Below are 25,330 nucleotides of genomic sequence, written 5' to 3' on the forward strand. Positions count from 1 at the left end.
GGGGTCTCGGATCCCCCGAGTCCCCCCGTAGTTCGAATCCTGTGTGCGTGTTCCCTCCAGCTTCAGAGTGAGGCGGCTGAGTGTTCCGTGGCGCTAAGCCGCCGGCTCTGAAAGGGTTAAACGGCTCTCCCATGCACCGCGCGGCGGGCTCGGGGTTAGTTGGCTGTTGCGGCGCAGAGCGGATGGACGCGGCAGCAGCGACGTGCAGCGGCGCACCAGAACGGACCAACTTCCCAGCAGAACCGACACCGCCACACAGCACCCCGGTCATGTCAAAGCTCAGGGGGGTCTCTGGATTGGACCGCGCTCAGTCTTACTACTCCTGAGCGCGAGTGTGCGGGAGGAGGGGAGGGGAGGGGAGGGCAGCGCCGCCGCTGCTGTGGATTTCGCCTTCATGGACGAACAACGGGGCTTTTACGAGATGGAGAACCCGACGGAGAACCCCAGCAAGGCGGCGGAGTATCTGACAGAGCTAAATAAAATAATCGAGACCCAGCAGGGGCTCCTGGAGAAACAGAGGGTCCGGATTGAGGAGCTGGAGCTTCAGGTGACAGATCTGTGCAGGGAAAACGCCTGTCTGAAAGATCAGCAGCAGCGGCACCTGGCCACCTGCAGGCTCCAGCAGGGGAACCACAGCCCGCTGGGAGCCATCAAGGAGAACGTCATGCAAGAGAAGTAAGTTCCGCGTCGGACGGGTTTGACTGAGCTGGGTGCTGACAAAGTTCCATTCCATCCTTTGTGTCAGTAGATTGTTCCGTGGCAGCAGAGCCCAGGCTGTGTGGCGTTTCAAAGCTGCCCGCTTCTTTGCCACTTGGTCATGGGTCAGCTCTTAAACTGTCTGTGTGATTTGCACACTGAGGGATTATTTATTTCAAAGCTCATACACAGGCTATGAAAGCTTTACACGCGTATTGCGTAATGGATCCCGCTAGGCGCAGCGCACAGCGGGCACTACGGACTATGTAACACACACAAATGTTACTTGTAGAGTGAAAACTACATCAGAGTGAAACAGTGGTAAAAGTCTGTATCAGTGATTGTAATTTTGTTCCTTTAAGCCAGGAGGAAAATCACAATTTGTCTTGTTGTCACAAAACCAAGTTTACGCACATTTTGTCTTCGGACTTCCACGGAGAGTCTCCACTAACCTGTGTGCAACCTCAACTTGTTTGTGGAAGGTTTTGAATTTAAAACGACGTAGTTGTGCCGAGATTAGAAATGTTTCGGAACACTGAAACCGCTAAAGTAAAAATCAAATCAAATCAAATTTATTTGTATAGCACATTTCATGTACAAAACAATTCAAAGTGCTTTACATAAAATAAAAGCATTGCAGCAGGGAGTGGAAGAAGCATTAAAATAGCTATATAAAATAATATAAATCGAAACAAATAAAATAATTTAAATTAATTTAAAAACAAGCAACAGTCCAGATAAGTTCAAAGATATCGTGCAGATTTCATGCATAGACACATGAGAACAGAAATGTTTTTAACCTGGATTTAAAAATGTCTCCATTTGGTGAAAGTTTAATCTCCACTGGCAGTTTGTTCCACTTGTTTGCAGCATAATAGCTAAATGCTGCTTCTCCATGTTTAGTCTGGACTCTGGACTGGACCAGCTGACCTGAGTCCTTGGATCTAAGAGCTCTGCTGGGTTTATATTCTCTGAACATATCACAGATGTATTTTGGCCCTAAACCGTTCTGGGATTTGTAAACCATCAGCAGGCTTTTAAAATCTATTCTGTGATTAGCACATTAGCACAAAAGCACATTAATTTATTTATTTATTTGAATTATTGTTATTATTATTTAAGTGGGCTGGTACTTGGTCTAAAGCGGATCTACGTGTTATAGCATCTTGCTACCACTTGGGGACAGTCTCATAAATATGTGGAACATCTCTGCTTTGGGCTGCTCTTGGTTGTGTTAGCACCAGGGGCGTATCTAGCCATTTTGGGGCCCTAGGCAAAATATAGACATGGGGCCCTCATTTTTTAAATACACACATAAAACAAATTACCATCACAATACCCTTACTTTAAATTGAGATTAAATAATCGCAATAAACCAATACTGCACTACCACTAACAATGGTATCAACTCTCCACAGTAAAATCAGTTTCAGATTTCTCCAGCATTTGCCAAAATTATATGTTTATTATTCAGATCAAATGAGAGAGACAGCACGAGAGAGAGAGAGCGAGAGAGAGATTAGAATGTCCATGACACAAGTAAGTTACATGAGAAAATCAAATAATGTTTTCACTGCCAGAGATACAAACTAAAATACAAAATGAACATGAGTAAAACCACCATTTACATTTACCAATGAAAGGACCAATGAAAAAAATGTTGTGTGTGGACAGGAATAACAGTGGCTGTGTGTGTGAGTGAGAGACAGGCAAAGCAGTGGTTCAGTGTGTGTGAGTGGGTAGGTGAGTGAGTAACAGGAGAGAGAGAGAGAGAGGGAGAGAGAGAGAGAGAGAGAGAGAGAGAATTTGAATTTTGAAACCGCTTTATTTTACAATTGTTTCAGATCAAGAGAGGAACGTCAGCAACTGAGTATACCAAGGTACAAAAAACGAAATAAAATAATAAATAACAAAGAAACAAAAAACTGTGTCCATACATCTCACAACAAAGTAGAACTAAATGTTATTTCCTCTTCATGAACAGAGCAGAGAACATCGCCACAACACCATTTGTCAACAAATGCATCAAGGTCTTTCATGTACTTATAGAAAAGAAAATCAATAAGAATTCTGGACTTTACTAACTTTGAGAACACACTTATGGTGTTACAGTTCAAGTTTGTAGCGATCTTGTTTCTTCGGCTAATATATATGGCCATTTTTGCCTGGCCCAAGATAAGACAATTAATTAACTGGCATTTTGACCTGTTTTTCTGCACATACCTGTACCCAAAGAACGAAAAAACTTCACCGCAAGAAAGAAACATGGTTGCCAAAAGACTGAACAGAGGAGATAACCTTGGGCAATGCGCAAAGAAATGAAAAAAAAGTTTCCCTATGGAAGCAGAAAGGGCAGTCTTGACTGATTCCCGGGTTTATAATGGAGACAAAAGCATTGGTTGCTATGATGCCATGGAGAACCCTCCACTGCAAGTCGCCTAATTGTTTCCTTAGCGGTGGCTTATAGAGTGCCCTCCATTCAGGTTTTACATTGTCATCCAACATCAGAACATCACGCAACGGGGTGTCGACTCTGACATTGAGCTTTTGCATATTAAAAACAAGTACACAGGCTTTGTACAGAGATTTACCGCAAGACTCAGTTAAAACAATTTCAATTTGGTCTTTGTCCTCTAAGAGGGCTCCTGTGCAACACACTGTCTCCTCTCTCCCCTCATACTCAAACTGCCTTTTTTCCTTTCTCTGGCGCATCTCTGGCCAGGCCATCTCCAAATCAATCTTCTCTGCCATCTCCCTGGCATCTGTTTTAGCAGAGTTGAATCCGTCCTCTCGATAATCTTTCAGAAATGCTATCACTGCAAGGACCTCTCTCCTCATGACTTCCACTGACACTTTGGGGCTCTGCAATAACTTGCTGACTTTGTTTATGTGAAATAGGACATTGTACCAGACGACTGTACTCACCAGAAAAGGCCATTTCTTCATCTCTTTGTGAATGCTGTTGGCATTGGAGGCACATTCGGAGTCCTGCTTCTCCTCAGCATACTCCCTCAGAGCGGTCAGGGCATCCAAAATTTCAGGCAGCTGGTATCGGACGGGTTTCACGGACTCCACCCTAGCCTCCCATCTTGTTGCACTGAGTGGTTTAATGGTAAAATCTGTCACATGTTTTTGAAGGATTGTCCAGCGGTGAACTGAAGCACTGAAAAGAACATACAGTCGCTGTAATAGTCCAAAAAAACTTAAAGCTGTCACAGAGGACTTGGCAGCATCACCAACCACCAGGTTCAATGTGTGGCTGGCACATGGGACACAGAGTGCTTTGCTGGTAAGCGCCAGGATTCTGCTCTGGACCCCCTGTTTCTTCCCCTGCATGTTACTGCCGTTGTCATAGGATTGCCCACGACAATCGACAAGATCCAAATCCAGTGTCTGCAGGTGTTCCAAAAACAACTTGAATAGGCCTTTCCCAGTTGTGTCCTCTGACACGAGAAAGCCAACAAAGTGCTCATGAATAGACACTCCTTCCCCAGGCTTGCAGTCAACAATCCTCAGCACCACGGACAGCTGCTCATCATGACTGACATCCGGGGTGCAGTCCATGATGACACTGAAGTATTTGGACTTTTTCACCCTCTCCACTATTGCTTTTGTCACAGCTTCCGACCAAGCAAATTAATTCATTTTGAATCAGTGGGCTGAAGTACCTCTCAGAGAATGGTTTCTCAGATACCCTCTTCACGTGGTCCCTCATTACAGGGTCAAACTGAGCCATCAGTTGAACTTGGCCTAAGAAATTGCCATTGCCGTGCTCATATAGCTTCTCTGAATGGCCTCGAAAAGCTAAGTTGCGCTCGGCCATATGTGTAATAATGACTATCAGACGTTTCAGGATCTCTCTCCATTTGTTTACTTCGTTTACAAACAGCTCTTGATTCACGTTATCTATGGCTTTACCTGTTTGGAGCCGTTGATTAAGTGTTCGCCAAGCAGCCATATTCGCGAGGTGATCGGTAGACTTCTCGTGCTCTTTTAGGAAGGCTGATAAATTTTTCCAGTCGTTTGTGCCATCGGAGCTGAACCGCTGCTTGTTGCAGTCGCCAAACAGCCGACAACAGAAACAAACGGCGCGGTCTTTCGTCTTGCTGTACACAAGCCAGGACCTCTGGATTTTTTCGCCATTCTTCATATTCAAATAGTAATGCGTGCTTGTAAAGCGTCTGCCCTGTTTGTTCTGGGGGAAATCTCCTCGTAATTGCACTGGTCCTTTCTGTACAATTGAACAGCGCTCGGAGTCTGTCAACTTTTCTGGCCAATGTGCAGGGTCGTCGCCTATTATTAAACTGTCTCCACTGCTGCTGCTGGTAAATGGGCTAGCACTCAAATCATCTTCGTCTTCATCTGCATCATCCAGAGTCACCTCTGCTTCAGCTTCCATAGCCACCTCTTCTCCTTCGGCACCCAGTTCTCCTTCCTCCTCCACTTCAACATTTTCCTCAACAGCGGAGCCTGAGCATGTCGCAAGTTCAGGAGCAGCTACAGCGGATGCTGTGGCTGCAGCAGCAGGTGTAAAAAATGATGTTAATTTTGGCAGTGCATCTGCAATTCTTTTGTTCTCTGTCCGTTTCTTTCTTTTAGCATAACCACTATCATAACTCCGCTTCATTTTTCACCGAGTCGCATACAGTTCCCTCTGCTTTGATTTGAAGTCACGTTATGTCGCACATTGCTACTTCATAATATTCTGGACTAGTCCAATGCACAATAGATGGGGGCATGTGTGCTTGGACAATTATTATTTAGGCATTAGTTCGGTGTTATACTGATATTTCTGTTTTTTTTTTTTAATAGAAATGTGTTTTTTTACTTTACATAAGTAACAAATTAACATTAGTTTTTTTGTGTATTTACTTTGGCTGGGACGGTCAGATTTGGGGGCCCCTATGAAAGACAGATTTGGTTGGGTCCCTAGGCAAATGCCTAGGTTTGCCTAATGGGAGTTACGCCCCTGGTTAGCACTGCTGTTGTTCCTTTCAAATGTAGAAAGAGTCAAAGTGGAAAAATATCTGCTTTCCTGGAGTGAAACTACGTGTCACGATAGGTTGTGCAGAGCAGCTGTTGCTGTGCTTTTTACCTGCTTCCTTCCTGTTTGTGGTGTTTGATGCTTGCTTCCCTGTGCTCTGTGCGTGCTGATGCCTCCCAGCTCCTGCTGACTCAAGCCAACAACCAGGCAGCATTGGATCAATGCATAGCATCATTTCCGTAAGCTATGTGTTGTGTTAAGATGTTTTAAATGGTGAAAAATGTGTTCTTCTCATAGCACCCATCTGAGTAGCTCTTAGCTTGACTCATATGTCAGGATTGGGTTTAGATTCTCCATGCTGAGAGTTCTAATCACTGTATCTAAGACACTGGCTACTTAGAAGTACTTAACATTAAATAAAAAATAAAAGGATACTTTTTTGTAATCACTTTTAGGCTATATTTTGTCCATATGATTCAAGATTCAATTTTACATAATATATTTTTATATTCCATAATATATGGGCATGATTTGCCAAAAGACCAAAGTTTGCAATGCAAACCTTCTATAAGAATGTGATGTTTTAAACCAAGCTTGGATGTTGAAGTCACTATGACTTCACACAGGTTAATCAGTCGGTCTTTAGAAACCTCCCTTAAGGTGGGGTCTGTGATGTTTTCTGGAGCATTTTTTTATCATATTATCTGAAAACCTCCTCACGACCCCATTGCACCCACTAAAATAGAATGTTTGGAAAAAATAAAAAATATTTTAGTCCATTGTAGAGGGTGTAGCAAGAGGAAATGTCTGACCAATAGAAGTAATGATGAGAGTTACTTCTATTGGATTCTGACATGCCAATCAACCGTCAGCCCCCCTCCCCCCCCCCCTGCGCGTTCACAGACTCGTGATTCGTTCATGTGTGTTGAAGGCGTGGTTTCGAGGGGTGGGCTGAAGGGAGAGGCAAGGTTGTGTATTTTCAAAATATAGCTTGCAGGAACCGTTTTTCCAAGATTTCATACCCCACCTTTAAGAGCCACAAATAACACGACTTGGCAATTTCAACATGGCTACTCCTCCTCATGACAAAAAGGTCGTTAAATGTGTCAAATCTGTGGTGTTTTGGCTTTAACAATGAAAATATCCAATCTCATAAATCGAACATTAAAAAAAAAAGAAGAAAAGAATCATAAATGTGTATAGCTGTGAAACCATCCTGCTTTGCAAAATATGCCTGCTCCGATACTAGTACAGATATCACGGAATAAATGACAAAGCTACATTTTTGACATTTGACAAATTTCCATCATCATCTGTTTACCCGTGCAATGCTTGTGCTATCAGCATTTCCTTCACTCCCTCCATCCTCCTGTCTTCATGGCTGCCTCTGTGAAGATGAAACTGCAGTATTTCTCGTGGCACATGATTGGCTCAAACTGTCTAACAGGTAGTTTGGTAATCGCAGCACAAGTTCAGACGCTGCAGCTGCGACTGAAACGTCTTTCATCACAAAATAGCAGTGGTGGAATGTAACTGAGTATTTTTACTTTGTTACTGTACTTAAGTAAATTTTTCCGTATTTGTACTTTACTTAAGTAAAAATAAAAATGCATACTTTCGACTTTTACTCCATTACATTTTGCAGCTATTATCTATACTTTCTACTCCACTACATTTCTACAATATGTGTTGTTACTCGTTACATTTTATAAATGCAGTTTCGCCATAACGTTGCCTACACAAAAATATGTTTAAACCAATCAGGTGGCTCTGTCAGCTTCAATGTTGCTTATAGTTTTTACTAACATTGACTTCTGTAGAGGCTTAAGTATTACCAGTAGCTATACCTGCATTCTTCATCAAAATGGTCTAGACATTGAAAGACAACCAATAGCGCGAGTACTTTTACTTTTAATACTTAAAGTAAATTTAAAAGTCAGTACTTATGACTTTTACTTAAGTAGGATTTTTGATGCAGTACTTCTACTTTTACTTAAATATATATTTTGCTGGGTATTTATACTTTTACTTCCTCCACCACTGCAAAATAGCATTTGTATCTGGAAAGCTTGATTTCCAAAAATAACCTAGCTCTATTTATTTGTGTTGAGTGCAACACTCTCAGGCTCTTTTAGCCTGTGACATTATCATATTTGCCTGCTCATCATTTGTATGGAGCTATAAATAGTTTTCCAAGCCGGGTGGAGCACGTCTCTGGGGATTCTCCGTCCATGTGTAGTCGTGCTCCTCAGCACCTGAGTGGGAAAGATTTGCGTTTGAGTTTGAGTCCTCCTAAAGTGTGGTTACAAACACAAACTTTATGCATACATATTTTTCATCTTTTTAGTTTACTATGCTTAATTTGCACAGACACAGCTGAGAAGGAGGCCTGTCCCTTGTGGTCTGTCAACAGTTGGGCCACGTCAGCTGTTCTTTTTGTGCTGACCACAGTCAGCAAACAGCCCTAGCTTTGACTGGAGGGCTTGACGAGGAAAGCTGTGTTTCTCCCAAGCCTTCGAACGCACAAAAACACACGTACACAAACTTAGAGTAAAGTTAGTCTGTTACTTCACAAGACAGTCCACCCTGTTAGTCCAGGCTGGGAAGTGAGAGAAGGCTGCTCGGGTATCTGATGGCGTGTTTCCACAATGCAGTCCGGTACGGGTCGGTTCGGAACGGTTCGCTTATTTCAGTGTTTCCACCACCACCAAAGCGTACCGGTCCCATGGAACCTGTTACCATGTCTGTTATGCCTTGTGTACACCAAGAGCGACCTACGCTAACTGAGCGCCGGAAATCATTATTTCTCTATGGAGGGTGAGCGAACTGAGCGACCAGAGCGGATTCCAGCGATTAAACTCAAGCTAATATTATGGTAATGAGCTATGACGCGGTTTGGTGAAAACCAATGACAATCCACAGATTGTAGGGGTCCGACAATCCCCGGGGTTCGCGGAAACAGACGTGTAAACTTTGGTTCCTAGTTCCTACATCCTTTAAACATGGCTACTGAAAAATGAATCGCCGCGGTGTCCGCCCACCAGATATTGTACAACCCCACGCATACCTTTCTCACTGCAATTAAGTTTTATTTCGGATTTATTTCGGATTTTATTTCGAATTTATTTTATTTTTCACAGCTGCCTCTGCTATTATAGAAATGGAGAAATCTTAAGTTAAACAAAGTATATATTAGTGCTCGCAGGTAAAGGATTCAGAGTGACAGAGCTCTCTCAGGAAATCCGTCAGACCAAGCCCTGATATCCGGAAACATTTCATATTTATGTTCACCTTTATCTCACAGAGGTTGGACTTACACTTATAAGTATATAATATATAATTGCCCAGTTGTTAGTGACATGAGCAGGCCATCCACCGTCCTCGTCATGTTCTTTGGATGAGATAAACAACGTGTGTGTGTTGTTTTAGGCGCGTATCTACTGTCCCAGACCTATCTGACCTAATAGAGACGCTTTATCTGACTCAGTTATTTTATCCCGCTACGTCATCTTAAAGTCTTGGACCATTCAAGGACATACATTACGTAGTATGTGCAGAGTGGACAAGTCCTACAAAACAGGAACATAGATTGTTTCGTGAACTACAGATTATGAGTACATAATGTCTAAAAACAAAGCCAATTATAGCACACGGTTTTAGGGCTGCTTTTCTTTTTTGTAACATGTGTCTGATGTTGCCAAAGTTCACAAAGTTCAGGCAGCTCATATCAAGGTGAAATGCTTGCACGTACTGTATGTTAGGAGATATGTTACTGGGACCAGTGTAGAGAAAAAGATGCCTTTGGCTGTTGGATTTTTCAGAAGTACAGTGAACCCTCGTTTTTTGCGGGGGTTACGTTCCAAAAAGAACCCGTGATAGGCGAAATCCGTGAAGTAGTAACCTTTATTTTTTTTACAATTATTATACAATGAAATACTCCATAATACATTGAAACCAAAGAACAAAACCTTTTTACAGGCCCAAGCATTTGTTTAACAAATAAAAGTACTGTATAAACGTTTTTTTACAAATAATTACTGTACTGTAAAATAATCATTTTAATCATCAATACGAACTGAAGGCTTCAAGTTGCGGAGATCAGCACCGCCCCACCGCGACCTGAGTCATTGGATTAGAACGGGAGAAAATGAAAAATGATTGTGAAAAGAAATACAAAGTACAGTTGGACAAATAGTGACTCACATGTATTTCACTGCTCTTCTGACTGAGCCGCTGCATCCTGACTCCGCTCTGTAGCGTTTTTTTCTTCTAAAGCCCGCGGTGCAGGTGTGTTTTTTCGAGAGAAGAACATAGATCGGTAGTTGTTGTCGCTCTTTTTACTTCAGGGCAAAAAGATTTTTATATACCGACATGGCACCATCGATTATGTTTGGGAACTGTAATGAACGTGCACGTGTACATATTAAACCGCAACGTTATTGACACACAGGTAGAGAAGAAGCGGAGAGACTGTTTAGTCAATCAGAATGCAGAACACAATGCACGATGCAAATCCGTGAAGCAGCGAGACCGTGAAAGGTGAACCGCGTTATAGCGAGGGTTCACTGTACTGAACTACAGACTGACATCTGTACAGTTTAAAAGCATCATATCATGTATTTTGGCTATGGTTTTCAAAGCTGTTAGTTGTGCTCAGGGCAAAAGAAAGTTTGCTGCTGGGCTCAGCAGACCATACCCACATCCCACTATGGGCTGTGCAGCTACTTTGTTGACTTCAAGTTCAGATTTGTGAGCCAATCCCTTTAAAAGATAAAAATCCGTAAACATGTTTGTCCACTTCTGCCACTTCATCGTCTGTTACCCAAGCTCATTTGTTCCAAAAGTATGTGCATGATGTCTATCTTTAGTCGTAAAGATTGCTAAAGAAGGACATTAAAATAAATAAGTCTCCTTATTTGAACTACCTGTGATCAAACTGTTCCCATCAATTCTTTGGAAACTGTGAAAAAGAGGCACACAGAACCTGTGTCAGGCTTAAAATCTGCATGACTGGAAGACACGGATATATTCAGTGTAACTTTCAAACCTGACAGTGTTAACAACACATCTTACTTAGGATAATATTAAGAGACTCCTAGCTGCAGCTGGAGTTTCTGTTCTCTCCTGAAGTAATCTTCATTTTAAAGCTGTGTGAGATAACTTTGAATCAGACATGAACCTGTTTGAAATGAATAAACTAGGCTGTGTAGTGTTGGCAGAGGGTAGGATCACTGGCAATGTTGCTTGTAGTTTTGTAGTAATTCAGAAAAAGAATTACCAGAAAAAACCCAAAGGATGAAAACGCAACAACTGCGGTGGACTTGGAAATGCATTGGAAACGCAGACAGCTCTTTTTTTTTGGAAATTACTTCTGTCTCTAGGAATATCTGGGATCTTATATCATTTTGAGGAAGATTCTGGTCATTCATGAGAGTTTATTGTTTGACGGCTCAGGCTATAAACAGCTGGTGTGTTACGTCTTTTTAACCTTTGTCAAATCAGAAAAGATTCACAAAAATACTTTCTCTTTCCCTTGATATGTCTACTTCAGAACAGGCAAAATCACATTAATTAGGTCTGTAAATTGTTTTGCACGTTATTGGAATTTTTACGTCTTTTGTCAATTACACCTCCTCATGCAAATCAAAACCTGCAATGGAAACCTTGCTGGTGACTCATACAGTCCATCCGCCTTGCCAAGAAAGTTGATCGATTACAGCTTTTTTTTCACTCTGAAAGAGTCATATGCTGCTGTTGTCAGAAGCTTCGTAAATTTAAACCAAATTCTGAAAAATATTTTCCTAAATCTAACCAAGCAGTTCCTAAATCAATTAGGATTAGTTTTTTAGGCTTAAACCTCAACAAGGCCTATTTGCCGCATTAAACTAACCAAACAGCAAGGAACACCTCAAGTAACCAGTGGTTGAAAAAGAAACAGAAAAAAAAAATCATTGTGACAAACTGGTCTGGAACTTAGGACTCTTAATAAGTGCTGTGGCTTCCTTCCACCTGCCCTTCAGCTCACTTATGAGGAACCTGTCGTTGAAGTAAAAAGTCTACTCTAGAATGTTGTTGTTGTTGTTGAGTATTTGTGTACCATCTAATGCTGTTGAGGCAGGCTTTCCTGAAAATGTTTCAAATGTTGCTAAAGTTATATATTTACAGAGTTTATAGCCCGAGCCGAAATCAGCTTTTCAGGTCGGCTGATTTCGGCTCGGGCAGGAGCGAAGTGCACTGTGTGTAAACGCTCTGCATACTGTCTGATCGATGAGTATGCCGTTTGCAAGTATGTAGTATGTAGTAGGCGGTTTCGAACACAGCCCATGTTACTATCAGTGTTGCAGTTTTGTACTTAGTATAACAAAGATCACCTTCACTGTTTGCCCTTTTCGTCTGATTTATATTAACGGTTGCCTCTTTAGCTGCCATGCCTGTTAAGGTTGGCATTTCTAATTTGTCATAGGGATGTCACGATACCAGACATTTAGTGGTCGACACCAATACCAGTGAAATTCCACGATTCTCGATACCCAGTTTGATACTGCGGTAAAAAACAAAACAATAAATTCCATGTACTTCAACTTACTATTTATCAAAAACATTTCAACATTACAAAAAACAACAGTGGCACTGGCATGTAGGCTTCAAGTAATGAATAAAAACAATAAACTATTAACATTACAGAACATTAAAGAAAAAAGAACAGTGGCATGTAGCTTGGTGCCCATCGCGCATGTGCACTGTAGCTGTAGCTTACACAGGTGATCTGCGCATCTTTTGAACACAACTTTAGTCTTTGCAATGTAAGCAGATGCATTATTTGATCCATTTAAAAACCCGATAACTCGCGTTGTCACAGAGAAACGAGGAATACTTTCGGAAAGGGTCATTTCTGCTGTTTATTTTGATATACTGGTTATTGTGTAGTGACGGGGACTTGCAAAGACATAATAACTTTGTTCTGTTTGTTTTTGTTGTCTTCCTAACAGGATTATTTCGGTATGTACAGATACTCTTTGCAAAGCTCTGTTTCCGCTCTTTCTTGTGATATGTGTTTCATATCTATGCGACGGGGAGTTCGTTCAGAGCAGAACAATGGGTGTGAAGTTTAAGATTAAGATGTCTGCAAAGTGAACGTTAACATGACTTGAAAGTCACTCACCTTTAATTCTGTGAATAAGTCTGGATGTCTGTCTTTGAGCTGCTTCGCTAAATTGGAAGCGTAGCTCCTTTCGTCTGAAAAGCTCTTTGGCACCGTTTGCATATTGTTTTTAGCAAATCTATTATTAATCCCTGATCATCCGCCTCAAAGTACTTCCAGACACGACTCTTACTATTTTCCTTTTCCACGAGTCGAGGCGGAGCTGTCGCTGCAGCTGCCATCTTCCGTGTTCCTTTGGCATTTAACGGCAGAACACTTGTAGGTGTATATAGTGCACACGTTACGTCCGGAGGAATTTCATCCCCGGTACCAACGGTACTGTAGAAAAACGAGTATGTTTTTAGAATTGTGGCATCGACTTGGTACCGAAGTATCGGTTCTTGTGACATGCCTAATTTGTCCTCATCGTTGCGCTTCCAGACAAGTCCAACCTCTACTCTAATCTTTCAGCTTCTGAATAAAGGCCCCTAATCATACTTCTTGTGCTTCCAGATTGTATGTCGTTGTCTTTGGGAAAGATATTAAACCCCATATCTGCCCTTGATGTGTCATTGTTTGTGTCACAAAAATAGGGCTGTATTTGTAAGATAAAACCTGCTGTATAAAAGTGCAAGGGCGTCAGTTTGGTTTTAGAAGTGGTGGGGACAAAAAACGTAATGGATTCTATGCCCCCCACGGACCATCCACCATCCAACACATTAAAAAGTAACGCATTCTAGATCTATTCCAGCGTCATGTTTAATAAGTTGCCCTTTTTTTGATGAACACATACAGAGTTTATAAATAATATCCTTTAATTTCATGTTTCCATATCATTATGATCTGATTCGAAATGATGTATTTATGTATTCATGAATTAATTACAAAAGATTTAAAAAGTTAATTTTAACACCTGTCCGCCATAGCCCTTTTCATCTCGCGTACCCCCTAGAAGCAGCTTGCGTACCACCGGAGGTACGCGTACCACAGTTTGGGAATCCCTGCTCTACAGTGTATTGTCAGGTGTTGAAAATCCTATTCGAACAATAAAAGTTGAAAACCACAGATTGTGTTTTGGCTTGTTTTGCAAAACGGCGTTGGAAACAGCAGGGTATTGGCTCGGGATATGTAATCCTAATACACATAGGACAAAGAACAGTGTTGGCAATTTAACACTTCTCTTGACATCAACAAAGTTTACCAGACAAACAATGCCAGACTGTAAAGGGGGTATGAAATGAAACGAGGTACTGAGCATCAGCCTTTTGAAGACGAGCCAGGGCTGCTGGTAGCTTATGTTATGCTGCATTAAAAAACAGAAGAAAAAAAAAACAAGCGCCCAGAGAATTGCATCTGTCAAATCCTGACCACCAGTAAACACTCGCGAAGGACCAATGTAGACTTCACTCGTTACATCATAAGCAAATGGCCCGCAAATAAAATCCCCTACAGTTTAGGATAATCACACAGGTTATGCGAGAACATATTTATGTTAGGATAGGCCTACCAGGCTCCAAGTCTAACGTCACATATCTCAATCACACAAAACAACTATAAGGGTCCACATTGGTATAGCAATCCCACCGTGTGTAGCTGGTACTAGCTGACCACCAGCCAGAATCAGACCACAATCGTAGCTTAGGACCATGGGTAACCTTTGGCCAGGTCATCACGAGCAAACAAAACCAGCAGTAAAATTACGTAAACCAATTTCTTACCTTATGTGGCAGACAGTCCACAATCCACATGCAGGCTAGATGATGTATCCATATCGTTATCCAGTGTCACAAGCATGCTTTTTACAGGAAGCAAAAGCACCGGCTATTTTCTGAATAAAAATGTCAATTTTGTCTGTCTGTCTTGAAAATGATTTAAGCCACTTCCCCATTATAACGCTGTGTACAGACAGCACACGTTTACTCCCCCCCCCCCCCCCCCCCCCCCCCTTACGATGACATCAAATATTTCACAAATTATATAAACAAAAAAAGGCTTAAGTCGCAAAGCTATTTAACTGGATCCATAATGTCCAAGAGAAAAGCTGGAACGGATATCAGATCCTTTTTCAGGAAGCACAAATGTGCTGTAAGTGCAGAGAAACCTACAAATTACCTTGTTTTACGATGTTTGATATTTACTCCGTTAACTGCTAGTTCTCATCTATTGCTAACGTTAACGGTTAGCTAGCAGTAACACTGCAGTTAGCTACATACATACCGGCTTTAGCTTTGGCTACTACAAATTTCTGTCTTCCACTTTTAGTGGTCGAGTGGAATACCTTTTGTACAGTAGTAGCGATGGTTTCTAGTGTTCCATATACATCTCAAGTTAATTCCATGATATTGCGTTAGCCTTTGCTAGTACTAGAAGTCATAAAAGCTAGGCTAGGAAAGCTAGCCTTCCAAGTTAACGTTCTCTCAAGTCACAATGTTCAATCATGCGCCACCATTGGAATGCACCGAAAGTGGTGGAGGAAGTACTGAAGTGTAGTACTTAAGTAAAAGTATAAATACCCAGCAAAATATATACTTAAGTAAAAGTAGAAGTACTGCATCAAAAATCCTACTTAAATAAAAGTCATAAGTACTGACTTTTAAATTTACTTTAAGTATTAAAAGTACTCGCGCTATTGGTTGTCTTTCAATGTCTAGACCATTTTGATGAAGAATGCAGGTATAGCTACTGGTAATACTTAAGCCTCTACAGAAGTCAATGTTAGTAAAAACTATAAGCAACATTGAAGCTGACAGAGCCACCTGATTGGTTTAAACATATTTTTGTGTAGGCAACGTTATGGCGAAACTGCATTTATAAAATGTAACGAGTAACAACACATATTGTAGAAATGTAGTGGAGTAGAAAGTATAGATAATAGCTGCAAAATGTAATGGAGTAAAAGTCGAAAGTATGCATTTTTATTTTTACTTAAAGGGGAACTCCGGGGCATTTGAAGCGCAATCCCATTGCTAGAGGTTGTCAAATACTGATAGTAGGACACAGACAGGTGCAAATCGGCGCACCCTGTGCGAGGCTAATAAGTGGTGGCTAAGGGGCAAGTGCTAACCCTTCCACGTAAAACAACAACTTGCACACTGCAGAAACGTCACACCACTTTATAAACCATCCGACAATAAAGTCACAAGCCTTACCATCAAAACCATATGCATGGTTCTCACATTACTGGCATGGGGACGTTACAAAACAACTTTATAAACAGCATGTAACTCACCGGCTGGTTGTACGCTCGCGCATGTGAAAGCCCAAAAGAGTCAATGGACGATAATCCCATATACAAAACAATTATCTTCTCTAGAAAAACTGCATTCAAGTATTTAAAACATTACAACAATATTACTGGGCATGTATTGTTGTAATGTTTTAAATACTTGAACTGAATCGTCCATCGACTCTTTTGGGCTTTCACATGCGCGAGCATACAAACAACCGGTAAGTGACATGCTGTTTATAAAGTTGTTTTGTAAACGTCCCCATGCCAGTAATGTGAGAACCATGCATATGGTTTTGATGGTAAGGCTTGTGACTTTATTGTCGGATGGTTTATAAAGTGGTGTGACGTTTCTGCAGTGTGCAAGTTGTTGTTTTACGTGGAAGGGTTAGCACTTGCCCCTTAGCCACCACGTATTAGCCTCGCATGACAGGCTGCGCAAACAGCGCAATCTCCGCACAGGGAGCGCCGATTTGCACCAGTCTGTGTCCTACTGTCAGTATTTGACAACCTCTAGCAATGGGATTGCGCTTCAAATGCCCCGGAGTTCCCCTTTAAGTAAAGTACAAATACGGAAAAATTTACTTAAGTACAGTAACGAAGTAAAAATACTCAGTTACATTCCACCACTGTGCACCGACTCCGCTGTCATTTTACAATGTCATGTTTCTACAGTGGCTCAGAGTCGGCAAATCAAACGACTAGATACCAAATTGCGTTTTTCACATGTTCGTGCGCGCCTATCGCATGATTTAGACTCAACGATTTCGGTTGAGTATGTGGGGATTTTTTTTCGGTCGCAATTGGACATCAGAGCACATTTTTGAAAGTGGTGGGGACAAAATTCAAATCATAAATAGTGGTGGGGACATGTCCCCACCATCCCCCCCGTAATCTACGCCTATGTAAAAGTGTACGTGAATGGGTCATTGTAGCTTGCAGTCTAAAGGACTTCGAGTGGTTGAGTAGACTAGAAAATAGTTATAATCGTACTAATGATGTAGTGTTACTCGTATCACACTTTTCTTAGCGATGTTTAAAATGTTTCATAAGAAGAGATGGGGAAAGGTAAGTCAGATGCACGTGTTTGAGACTACAATAATAAAATGTGAGATTAATATACCACCCATCGCCAAAGGTTTTTCGAAAGAAGAAGGTTTTCTGAAACAATTTGAAAGAGGTCAAATCGTTCTGTAAGATGGGGGCCCTGATAAAAAAAGGTCCCAACCTCCCTTTGCCACAAACTGTGATCTGTGGATCTAAACAGTCATGAGGCAACATACTTTCAATAAGTTTGAGATGCATTTTGAAAGAAGGCCATGCAGGCTTTAAAGCTGAGCAGTAAGATTTAAAAGTCAATATGCTCTCTAAGAGGGAGCCGGTGCAGGGAGGTGAACAGAGGGCTGATGTGTTAATGCCTCTTTGTCCCGGTAATGAGTGGAGCTGCAGTGTTTTGAATCACCTGGAGATAACAGAGGGAGCCCTGACTGATACAGAGTAAAGTGATTACAGTAGTCAAGGTAAGAATAAACAAAAGGCTGCAGAAGCTATTTTTCAAAGTCAGCAGTTGAAAGAAAATACCTGATTTCCTAGATTGTCTTAAGCTGGAAAAAAATGACTGAAAGCATGGTGAAACTTAAGTGTTTCTCTTTTTTTCATTTGCAGTAGATTCAGGCTGTGGGTGCTGATGGCATGTTGGAAATATGAGATGCACCAAAGATCCCATCAGTTTGCTTTTTGTAAGCCATTGTTCTCTTCAGGAGGGACATTTTGGACATGTGCAGACTCACAACATTGTTCAGTTCATTTATTTATCTTAGACTAAAGCTCAGCTGACTAAGCAATATTATTTACCAAAAATGTAATAAACTACTGATTACTTGTGATAGAAACATCCCGAAGCTTGTTGTTTAATATGTATGTGTGTGTATACGATGTATACACCAACCAATCAGCCTCAACATTAAAACCACTTACAGGTCCTGCTAGGAGAACCTACATGGGACCAGAGTTCGCGTTAACCGACAATTGTCCGTCATTGACGGATTTTTTTCAGCTATGACGGAAAAATTTGAAGGCCGTCCGTCATTTTGACGGATTTGACCATTACCATTACCAATAATAAAAAAAATAACAATAAAACACACAATTGAAATCATAGGCAAGTTATGACATTTTTCTTACTCTACATAAGTTTCATTGCCGTCACCAACTTTCAATCTGAGCCGCAGCTTTGGTGTTCAGTGGGCCGATACATTGTAGCCAGCTGCACGGGGTGTTCTGATAGCCGCCTGTCTGTAACTTTGACAGATGATGAATCATAAAAGTAGCCTACCGGTAACCTCACACCCGACCTGGTGGTGGCGAGCTCGTGCATATTAATTAGCAATTTATTAGCGATTGATTAGCTGTCATCACGTTCAGAGGCTCTTGCCGGCTTCTTATCGTTTCATTGGGAGACATGTTTCCCGACTTCAGAGCTTTGGATGAAGTGGCGCTGGTCGTTCCAGTCTCCAGCGTCGCAGCTGAGCGTGGGTTCAGCCTTCAGAATAAAATTAAAACCTCAATGAGAAGTCGTCTGTCGGAGGCAAGGACGCAAAATTTAATGACAATCGCCTCGGCAGCAGTCTCAATTGATGCGTTCGATTACACACAAGCGAGCTCCCTATTCAAATCAATGCGGGCCGGAAGGAAGGTTTGAGCTACAACAGGTCAATTGCAGATTACCACTGCAACCATTCTAAGTGGACTGTTCATATTTCACTTCAATTGTTCTAAGTGGACTGTTCGTATTTTCACTACAATTTTCGTCGTTCGACTACGTTATAAAATAACATGTTCATATGCCCAACAGCCGCAATGTTTTTAGCAGCGAAAAAAACAAGTTCACAAGTGACCGAACGTTAATCTCTGAAGAAATGCATAAATAAAAAAAATATTAGATAATACACACTAGTTCTGTGAATTATTTTTTAAATGAAAATAAGTCAATAAAACACGAGTTATTATAAGCATTAGGATATAGCCTGTATATTAGCCTACCATTTAAAAGCCTGTATATTACCATTTAAAATAAAATGACGGATAATAATGGACAATGACGGAATTTTTACGACCCTGTCCGTCAAAATGACGGACAGTGAAAAAGTCTAGCGCAACCACTGCATGGGACTCACATGGATTTCACTTTGACACCTTCCTACAAGTACAACGAGCAGCTTTCCCCAGAGGAACAGCACTGAGCCTCACAAAAGCCGCATTCGGACTGTAGGAACCTTTGGCAGTTCCTATAACCTTTTAATTCACGGGGCCGTTTTCTCCCGCATTCGCACATACAGGAACTCGGGACCATGGCCCTCAGTTCCTATAACCATTTTAGCTCCTTCTCCTCAGCTGGGTCTGTTCTGGGTTCTATAGGAACACATCTGACAGAGGTGTTTGGAAGTTGGTAGCTCCGCCCCTTGGCGCGGTAGCTCCGCCCCTTGTCATGCTCTCAGGCTGAAATGTTTCCTCATACGACACGGACACAACCTTGGCGTGTTTAATAAGTTAAACTTACACGTGGTCTCCTTTGTCTGCGGCGCTCTGCTCTCCTTCCTTCATGAAACCAAGAAGTATGGCCTGCGCTCCATCCTTCATCTCCTGACTCTCTCTGTGAGCTCTTCCAGCCTCCATGTTAGACGCCCGATGTGATCGTCCATGATTAATATCACCATCATGCAGACCATGAACACGGTGGCCTCCCCGCTCTCCATGTTAGCTTCTTGGTGGTGTTTTTTCTTCTCTCCTTACTTTTACCGGGTTTTGTTTTGTTTTGTTGTTGAATGTGGCGCTAAAGTAAAGGCTCTAGCATGGTTGCCGCGTCTGCTAGCGCGAGCGGTGTTGATGATGTCACGATTTCGTGCCCGCAATATATAGTGGCGCAAATCGATTTGCCAGTATTTGCAATCTTCTCCGTCACAGAGGTGGCGCTGCAACGTAAAGGTTACCGCTAACTACTCGAAAGTGGAGAAGAAAACAATGAAGAGCAGGAATACTGTCATTAATGATACTGCTGCAGTATTCGGATCATTTTAATTTTTTAATTCAGTTAAAAGAGGTGAAGGTCTGAAGCCCCCGGCATCACCACTTGGAGTCTCTGCCCTCTTCTTTGCCTTCACGTATCTGTCCCGTAGCTTCTTCCACACATTCTTACAGAACTCTCCCTCTTTCCCCAAAGTTCTGCCCATCTCTGTGCACCAGTTTTGGGAGTTTACGTGCTCCCTGTGCTGTTTCACTGCAGTTTCGTACAGGTGCTGTACAAACGCACCTCCTGACTGAGCCTGGTCTCACAACGGTCCATCCGGTTCGTTGTTCTCGGCGCAGCCAAGTTACAAAAATCGACTGGTGCACGACACCGCGCTGCACCATTTTTTCAAGGCAAGCGCCAGGCCTGAAACATCATTTTGACGTCACGGGCAGCCAGCGCCGTGACAGACGTGTCAACTGTAACTCCAGCTTAACACGTCGCTGTCGCAGATGGCTGCGCCGCATCAGTCCCGACTCATGTGGGAATGCAGACTGAAACAGTTCCGCTGGGGAAGGACAATTATCAGAACAAAATTCAAGGAGGACCGTTCTTAGAACGGCTCTGTCCGAAAGCGGCTAAAAACAGCTTAGGAAGGGCTGAAAAACATGTCAAAGAGCCTGAGGTGTTCCCCTGACCTCTAAACTCTCCAGATACCAACCTGGTGGGATCTGATAGCATCCATGGGAAGCAAGCCCAAAACACAGACCCTCCCCACAACCCACAGGGCCCGATAGCTCCTTCACTAAGGTCCTGGTACGAGACACTCCAGGAATCCTAGATGAGCAGAACACGTTCTATATTAGGCAGCTGGTCATAATGTTATGGCTGATCAGTGTATTTATACATGTATGTATGAATATATATATGTACACACAGTAAATACTTTATTCAGCATCTTCCCTAGGTGTCCTCAAGTCTTAATCAAGATAAAGCCAAGCAGCTTTTCATTGCACTTCTTTTATAGTCGGAAGAAAAGTCTCGATGTCCTTCACGAATTACAAGAACTTGTTTTTATAGCCAAGGCCACAGCGGTTTCCATGAGTGTGTGCTATACTGCAGGACAGAACAGTTTGTTGGTTTAAACTGTGCAGCGAATCAGGAGTCAAAAGTGAACACTGCCAGAAGACATGTGAAAATGAGTCGGTAAAATGACAGTTTTGACTTTATGAGCAAGCACATATGCCACAGTTGCTGTGGGCGACTGTAGAAATATGCCCTGGATATTATGCATTTAAATCCAAAGGAGAAATACATTTTACGCAGAGAACAGACTACACTTTAAACCCAGAGGGTAGTCTTGACAGACTTCCATTCAAATGTAGAAGATGAGAAGAATAAATAAACTTTTAAAAGAAATAACGCTTTGCAATGAAATATTCATGAAGGTTACTTGTGAGGTAAAAGAGATCTGCTGATTTGTATGATTCTGTTATTATTTGTCCTCAGTATGTAACATAGTCTGTGCTAGAAGTTGGTTGTTGTCCCTTTTTGTTTTTAAATTGTAATTGGTTAAACTTCCATGAGGATTGATAAAAAACTGCACATAAGAAGAGGGAGAATCTGCTGATGTATCACACTTTCAATGTATGACCTCACCCAAAGTCAGGAAGTAAACTCTGATATTGAAAACAAACTACAGCACACACTCCATGACTCCATTACATGCTTTCCCGAGGTGATACTTCCAATTGGTCTCCTGGTATGAGATCAATCTAACAGATTGAAAAGTTAATTAACCTCCAAATTACCAGCAAGTTATTTTTCTACTCAGGTCACGTTATTGTTGGTGTGCATGCCAATCTGATACGATTTCCAATTAAAATCCTATTTTCTGAGGTGATGACAAAACTAAACTGCTTTAAGTCTGTTCTACTTTCATGTTGGTGAGCTTCTTTTTTCTTTCTTTCATAACTATCTGCCTGTGTTGTGAATGAAGACATTTTTGCACTTAAAATCTGCCTCACAATTGTAACTTGCATCCTGCAGCTTGAGCACCGTTTGTCATAAGTAGTGATTAATAGATGACAGACTTAGGCATTTTTTTCTTCAGAAAGAATAGCATTGTGCAGACAGATTTGAATTCAGTTAATCTTCACATAAGGTTCTGCGTAGTGATAGCCGGGCTATTTTAAGGCCCAAATTAAGGCCCGGGCAACATTCAAACAATAACAGAAGCTGCCATTTAGTCTTATAGTGTTTATTGACTCATTGCTAAAAGGTCCATTTAAAATTCCTTTTGTAGCTGGAGTTAGATTGAATGTTTTTGTTTTTATTGGTTTGTCAGATCTCACTTTGTCTTACTTTATTTTACAAGTAGACTTATTTTTTTGTTTGTCATTGATTCATAGAAGCAATTACTGTAATGTAGTCTAATGGCAGAATATGTTAAAAGTCAGAAATCCTAAAATGAACTGAATCTCTACATACCCAGGTTTTTCATTCTGTGGAACTGTCACGCATGCCCAAAGTAACAGCATAACAATAAAGTTTTTCAAGGCCCATGAGTTATTAACACATGAGTTATTAACATGAGTTATTAACACATGAGTTATTAACACCATGAGTTATTAACACATGAGTTATTAACATGAGTTATTAACACGAGTTATTAACACATGAGTTATTAACATGAGTTATTAACACCATGAGTTATTAACACATGAGTTATTAACACCATGAGTTATTAATGCCATGAGTTATTAACACATGAGTTATTAACACCATGAGTTATTAACACATGAGTTATTAACACATGAGTTATTAACGCCATGAGTTATTAACACATGAGTTAAAACACCATGTGTTAATAACTTATGTGTTATTATGTGTAAAAAGTTTTCAGTGTAATCTGTTGGTTTTCTTAGCTAGGAAATTGTTTTTGAATTGGCTCTATATGAACGAATTGGATTATTTTATGAATTATGATTATTATTAATTAATTGAATTCCAATTGGCTTGAATTGGACTTACTATCTAAGTGCCTTGAGATGACATTTGTTGTATTTGGCGCTATATAAATAAAAATGAATTGAATTGAATTGAATATATATATATATATATATATATATATATATATATATATATATATCCTAATTGCCATCTTACATTTAAGGCATAAGAGTGATCTCCAAATATATGCATTCTATATACGTGTAATAGATGTGTAATATTTTATTGGGAATTTTTAAATATTGTTTTCTGAGGAATGGACAATGAGATGTCTACATTCCTTTCCAACTTCTCTGGATGTGTTTTCTAAAATAAGATATTTCTGCTTCTTCTGCTCTGATTTGATCTCTTTCCCTCATCCTGAGTCACATAATATCAGCGGAGTACAGTACTTAACTGGGCCTTAATCCTTAATAGGCTGATGGAAAAGTGGTACCCTTGGGCCAAAACTACAAGCAATACGCTTTTATAAACTTTGTGAAACATGCTCTGAAAAAGTTTTTAGTTGTCTGGAATGTGTCACCGGCATCCGATGTGAGAGAGTTTATTGCGCACTAAGAAATCAAATACAACATTAAACCTGAGCATAGACCAGGATTTAAGTGCTTCGTTGTAGCCTGCATTGTTTTATTTTATACCTCTTAGAATTTATTCTACACATATGTTCAAAGAAAATAACCAAATTCCGTTTGCTGGTCTCAATCACTTTTTAAAAAAAAGAAGGTGATAAAACTGCGTGTTTTTGATCTCACTGATGCCTCTTGGAAATTGTGAGGAAGTAATTAGGGAAAAGGTGGTAATGTGAATGCAGCTGAGCTGTCCCCGATCACCATGTAAATAAGCTGGGACTACTTCTTTGAAATATTGCATTTGATTCCTCTGAGAGTTCCCGTGTCAAGTCGTTCTTATCAATAATCTCGTGGCAGGCACATGGTTCACTGGAGCAGAACAGAACAAATTAGATTATTTTCTTCTTGAAGCTTTGCCAAGAAATGGCTGATGTATGAGGAGCAAGTTTGAAGGTATCGTGACCATTCACTGCAGAGAGACTGTGCAGTTTACTACACAGCAGGCAGGTCTCGTACGAATCAGGCCCAACAAACAACCTGAAAGAATTTGTTTTACAAACATGTAGAATGAATTCTTTCTACACGTGTCATGTTATTTCTGAAGCTGTAGAAATTTGCTGTCAGCTTTATTCACTTTCTGCCTTTGACAGCACCAAAGATTCTACATGGTAATGCAGACAGCTTAACTGCTATTATCTTGTTGTGACAATATATTCACATTATTTTTCATTACATGCTCGGCTTTTCTGTACCACACTCTGCTGTGATGGAAATGAAATTAAATCCACACTGCCTCCATCTCTCCAGTCTTCTGTGGGTCCATATTTCTGTTCACTTTTTATATCCTTTTTCAAAATGGAGTTGTACAAAGTGGAGCTGTTGCTAATGGGTACTGTAATAGATAAAACTAGAGAATTACATCCATCAGTCACAAATGACTCATTCTTCTATAGAACATTGCATCAGAAAGAATATACATAGCCCTGAAATGTCTTCATTTTTTGAGAAAACTCAATTAATAATTGGCTATGGTATATATTTGGTTTAAATCCCCAAAATTGGACTTAAAAGACTTTTTTACCATGATTGAATGCAGCACTATTTACTTGTTTCCTTAGGTATTGCTCGTGGATACATTGTACAGAACAGTATTGATATTCAAAATACACCTGATAAAAAATACGTTTTTATCAGGTGTGCAAATGGAGGCAATCTATCACCGAGCTGAATTTCTCTGCCAGCTGCATAACCCCTTCCCTCTACTGACCCGACCTCTGCTCATCCATTATCACGGTGAATCTAAAGGGTCACAATGTAATGTCCTGCAGGTGTGATTTTCACCAAGCGGTTGGGGAGGAAGACGTGTACCAATTCAGATGTAGGACGGGCCTACGTTGTGTTGAGGGTGTCAGCCAACCACTGCAGAGGACACCATCTGGAGGATCAGATAAAGATATATGATGAAAAAACAAATGGGAAGGTACTTAGAGAAAGACATCTTTGGACACAAGACTGCATTGAGACCAGTTTACATTATCAGATCAGTGCCTTTTTAAAAAATGATGATACACTCTTCCTCTGGCACCAGCCCTGTCTTTCCTACTTTATATGCCAACATGTAGGTTAATAACTGAAGCTTTAATATATAGCCATATTTAAGAAAAACACATATGCACAGACACAAATAAATAAGTGA

At 40.9% G+C, this 25,330-nt stretch overlaps 1 protein-coding gene across 1 annotated transcript in view; it reads left to right on the forward strand.

Moving 5' to 3' along the window:
* The first annotated feature begins 383 nt into the window (after nt 1-383).
* The window catches only part of iqsec1b (IQ motif and Sec7 domain ArfGEF 1b), a 313,514-nt gene continuing 288,567 nt past the window's right edge, over nt 384-25,330 (forward strand). The window contains exon 1 of the mRNA XM_075461869.1: nt 384-675. Coding sequence (XP_075317984.1) covers nt 395-675 — 281 coding nt within the window. The 5' untranslated portion in view covers nt 384-394. The remainder of the gene's footprint in view (nt 676-25,330) is intronic.

Source organism: Odontesthes bonariensis, chromosome 3 (assembly GCF_027942865.1).
Source record: "Odontesthes bonariensis isolate fOdoBon6 chromosome 3, fOdoBon6.hap1, whole genome shotgun sequence".
In the NCBI taxonomy this organism is placed as follows: Eukaryota; Metazoa; Chordata; class Actinopteri; order Atheriniformes; family Atherinopsidae; genus Odontesthes; species Odontesthes bonariensis.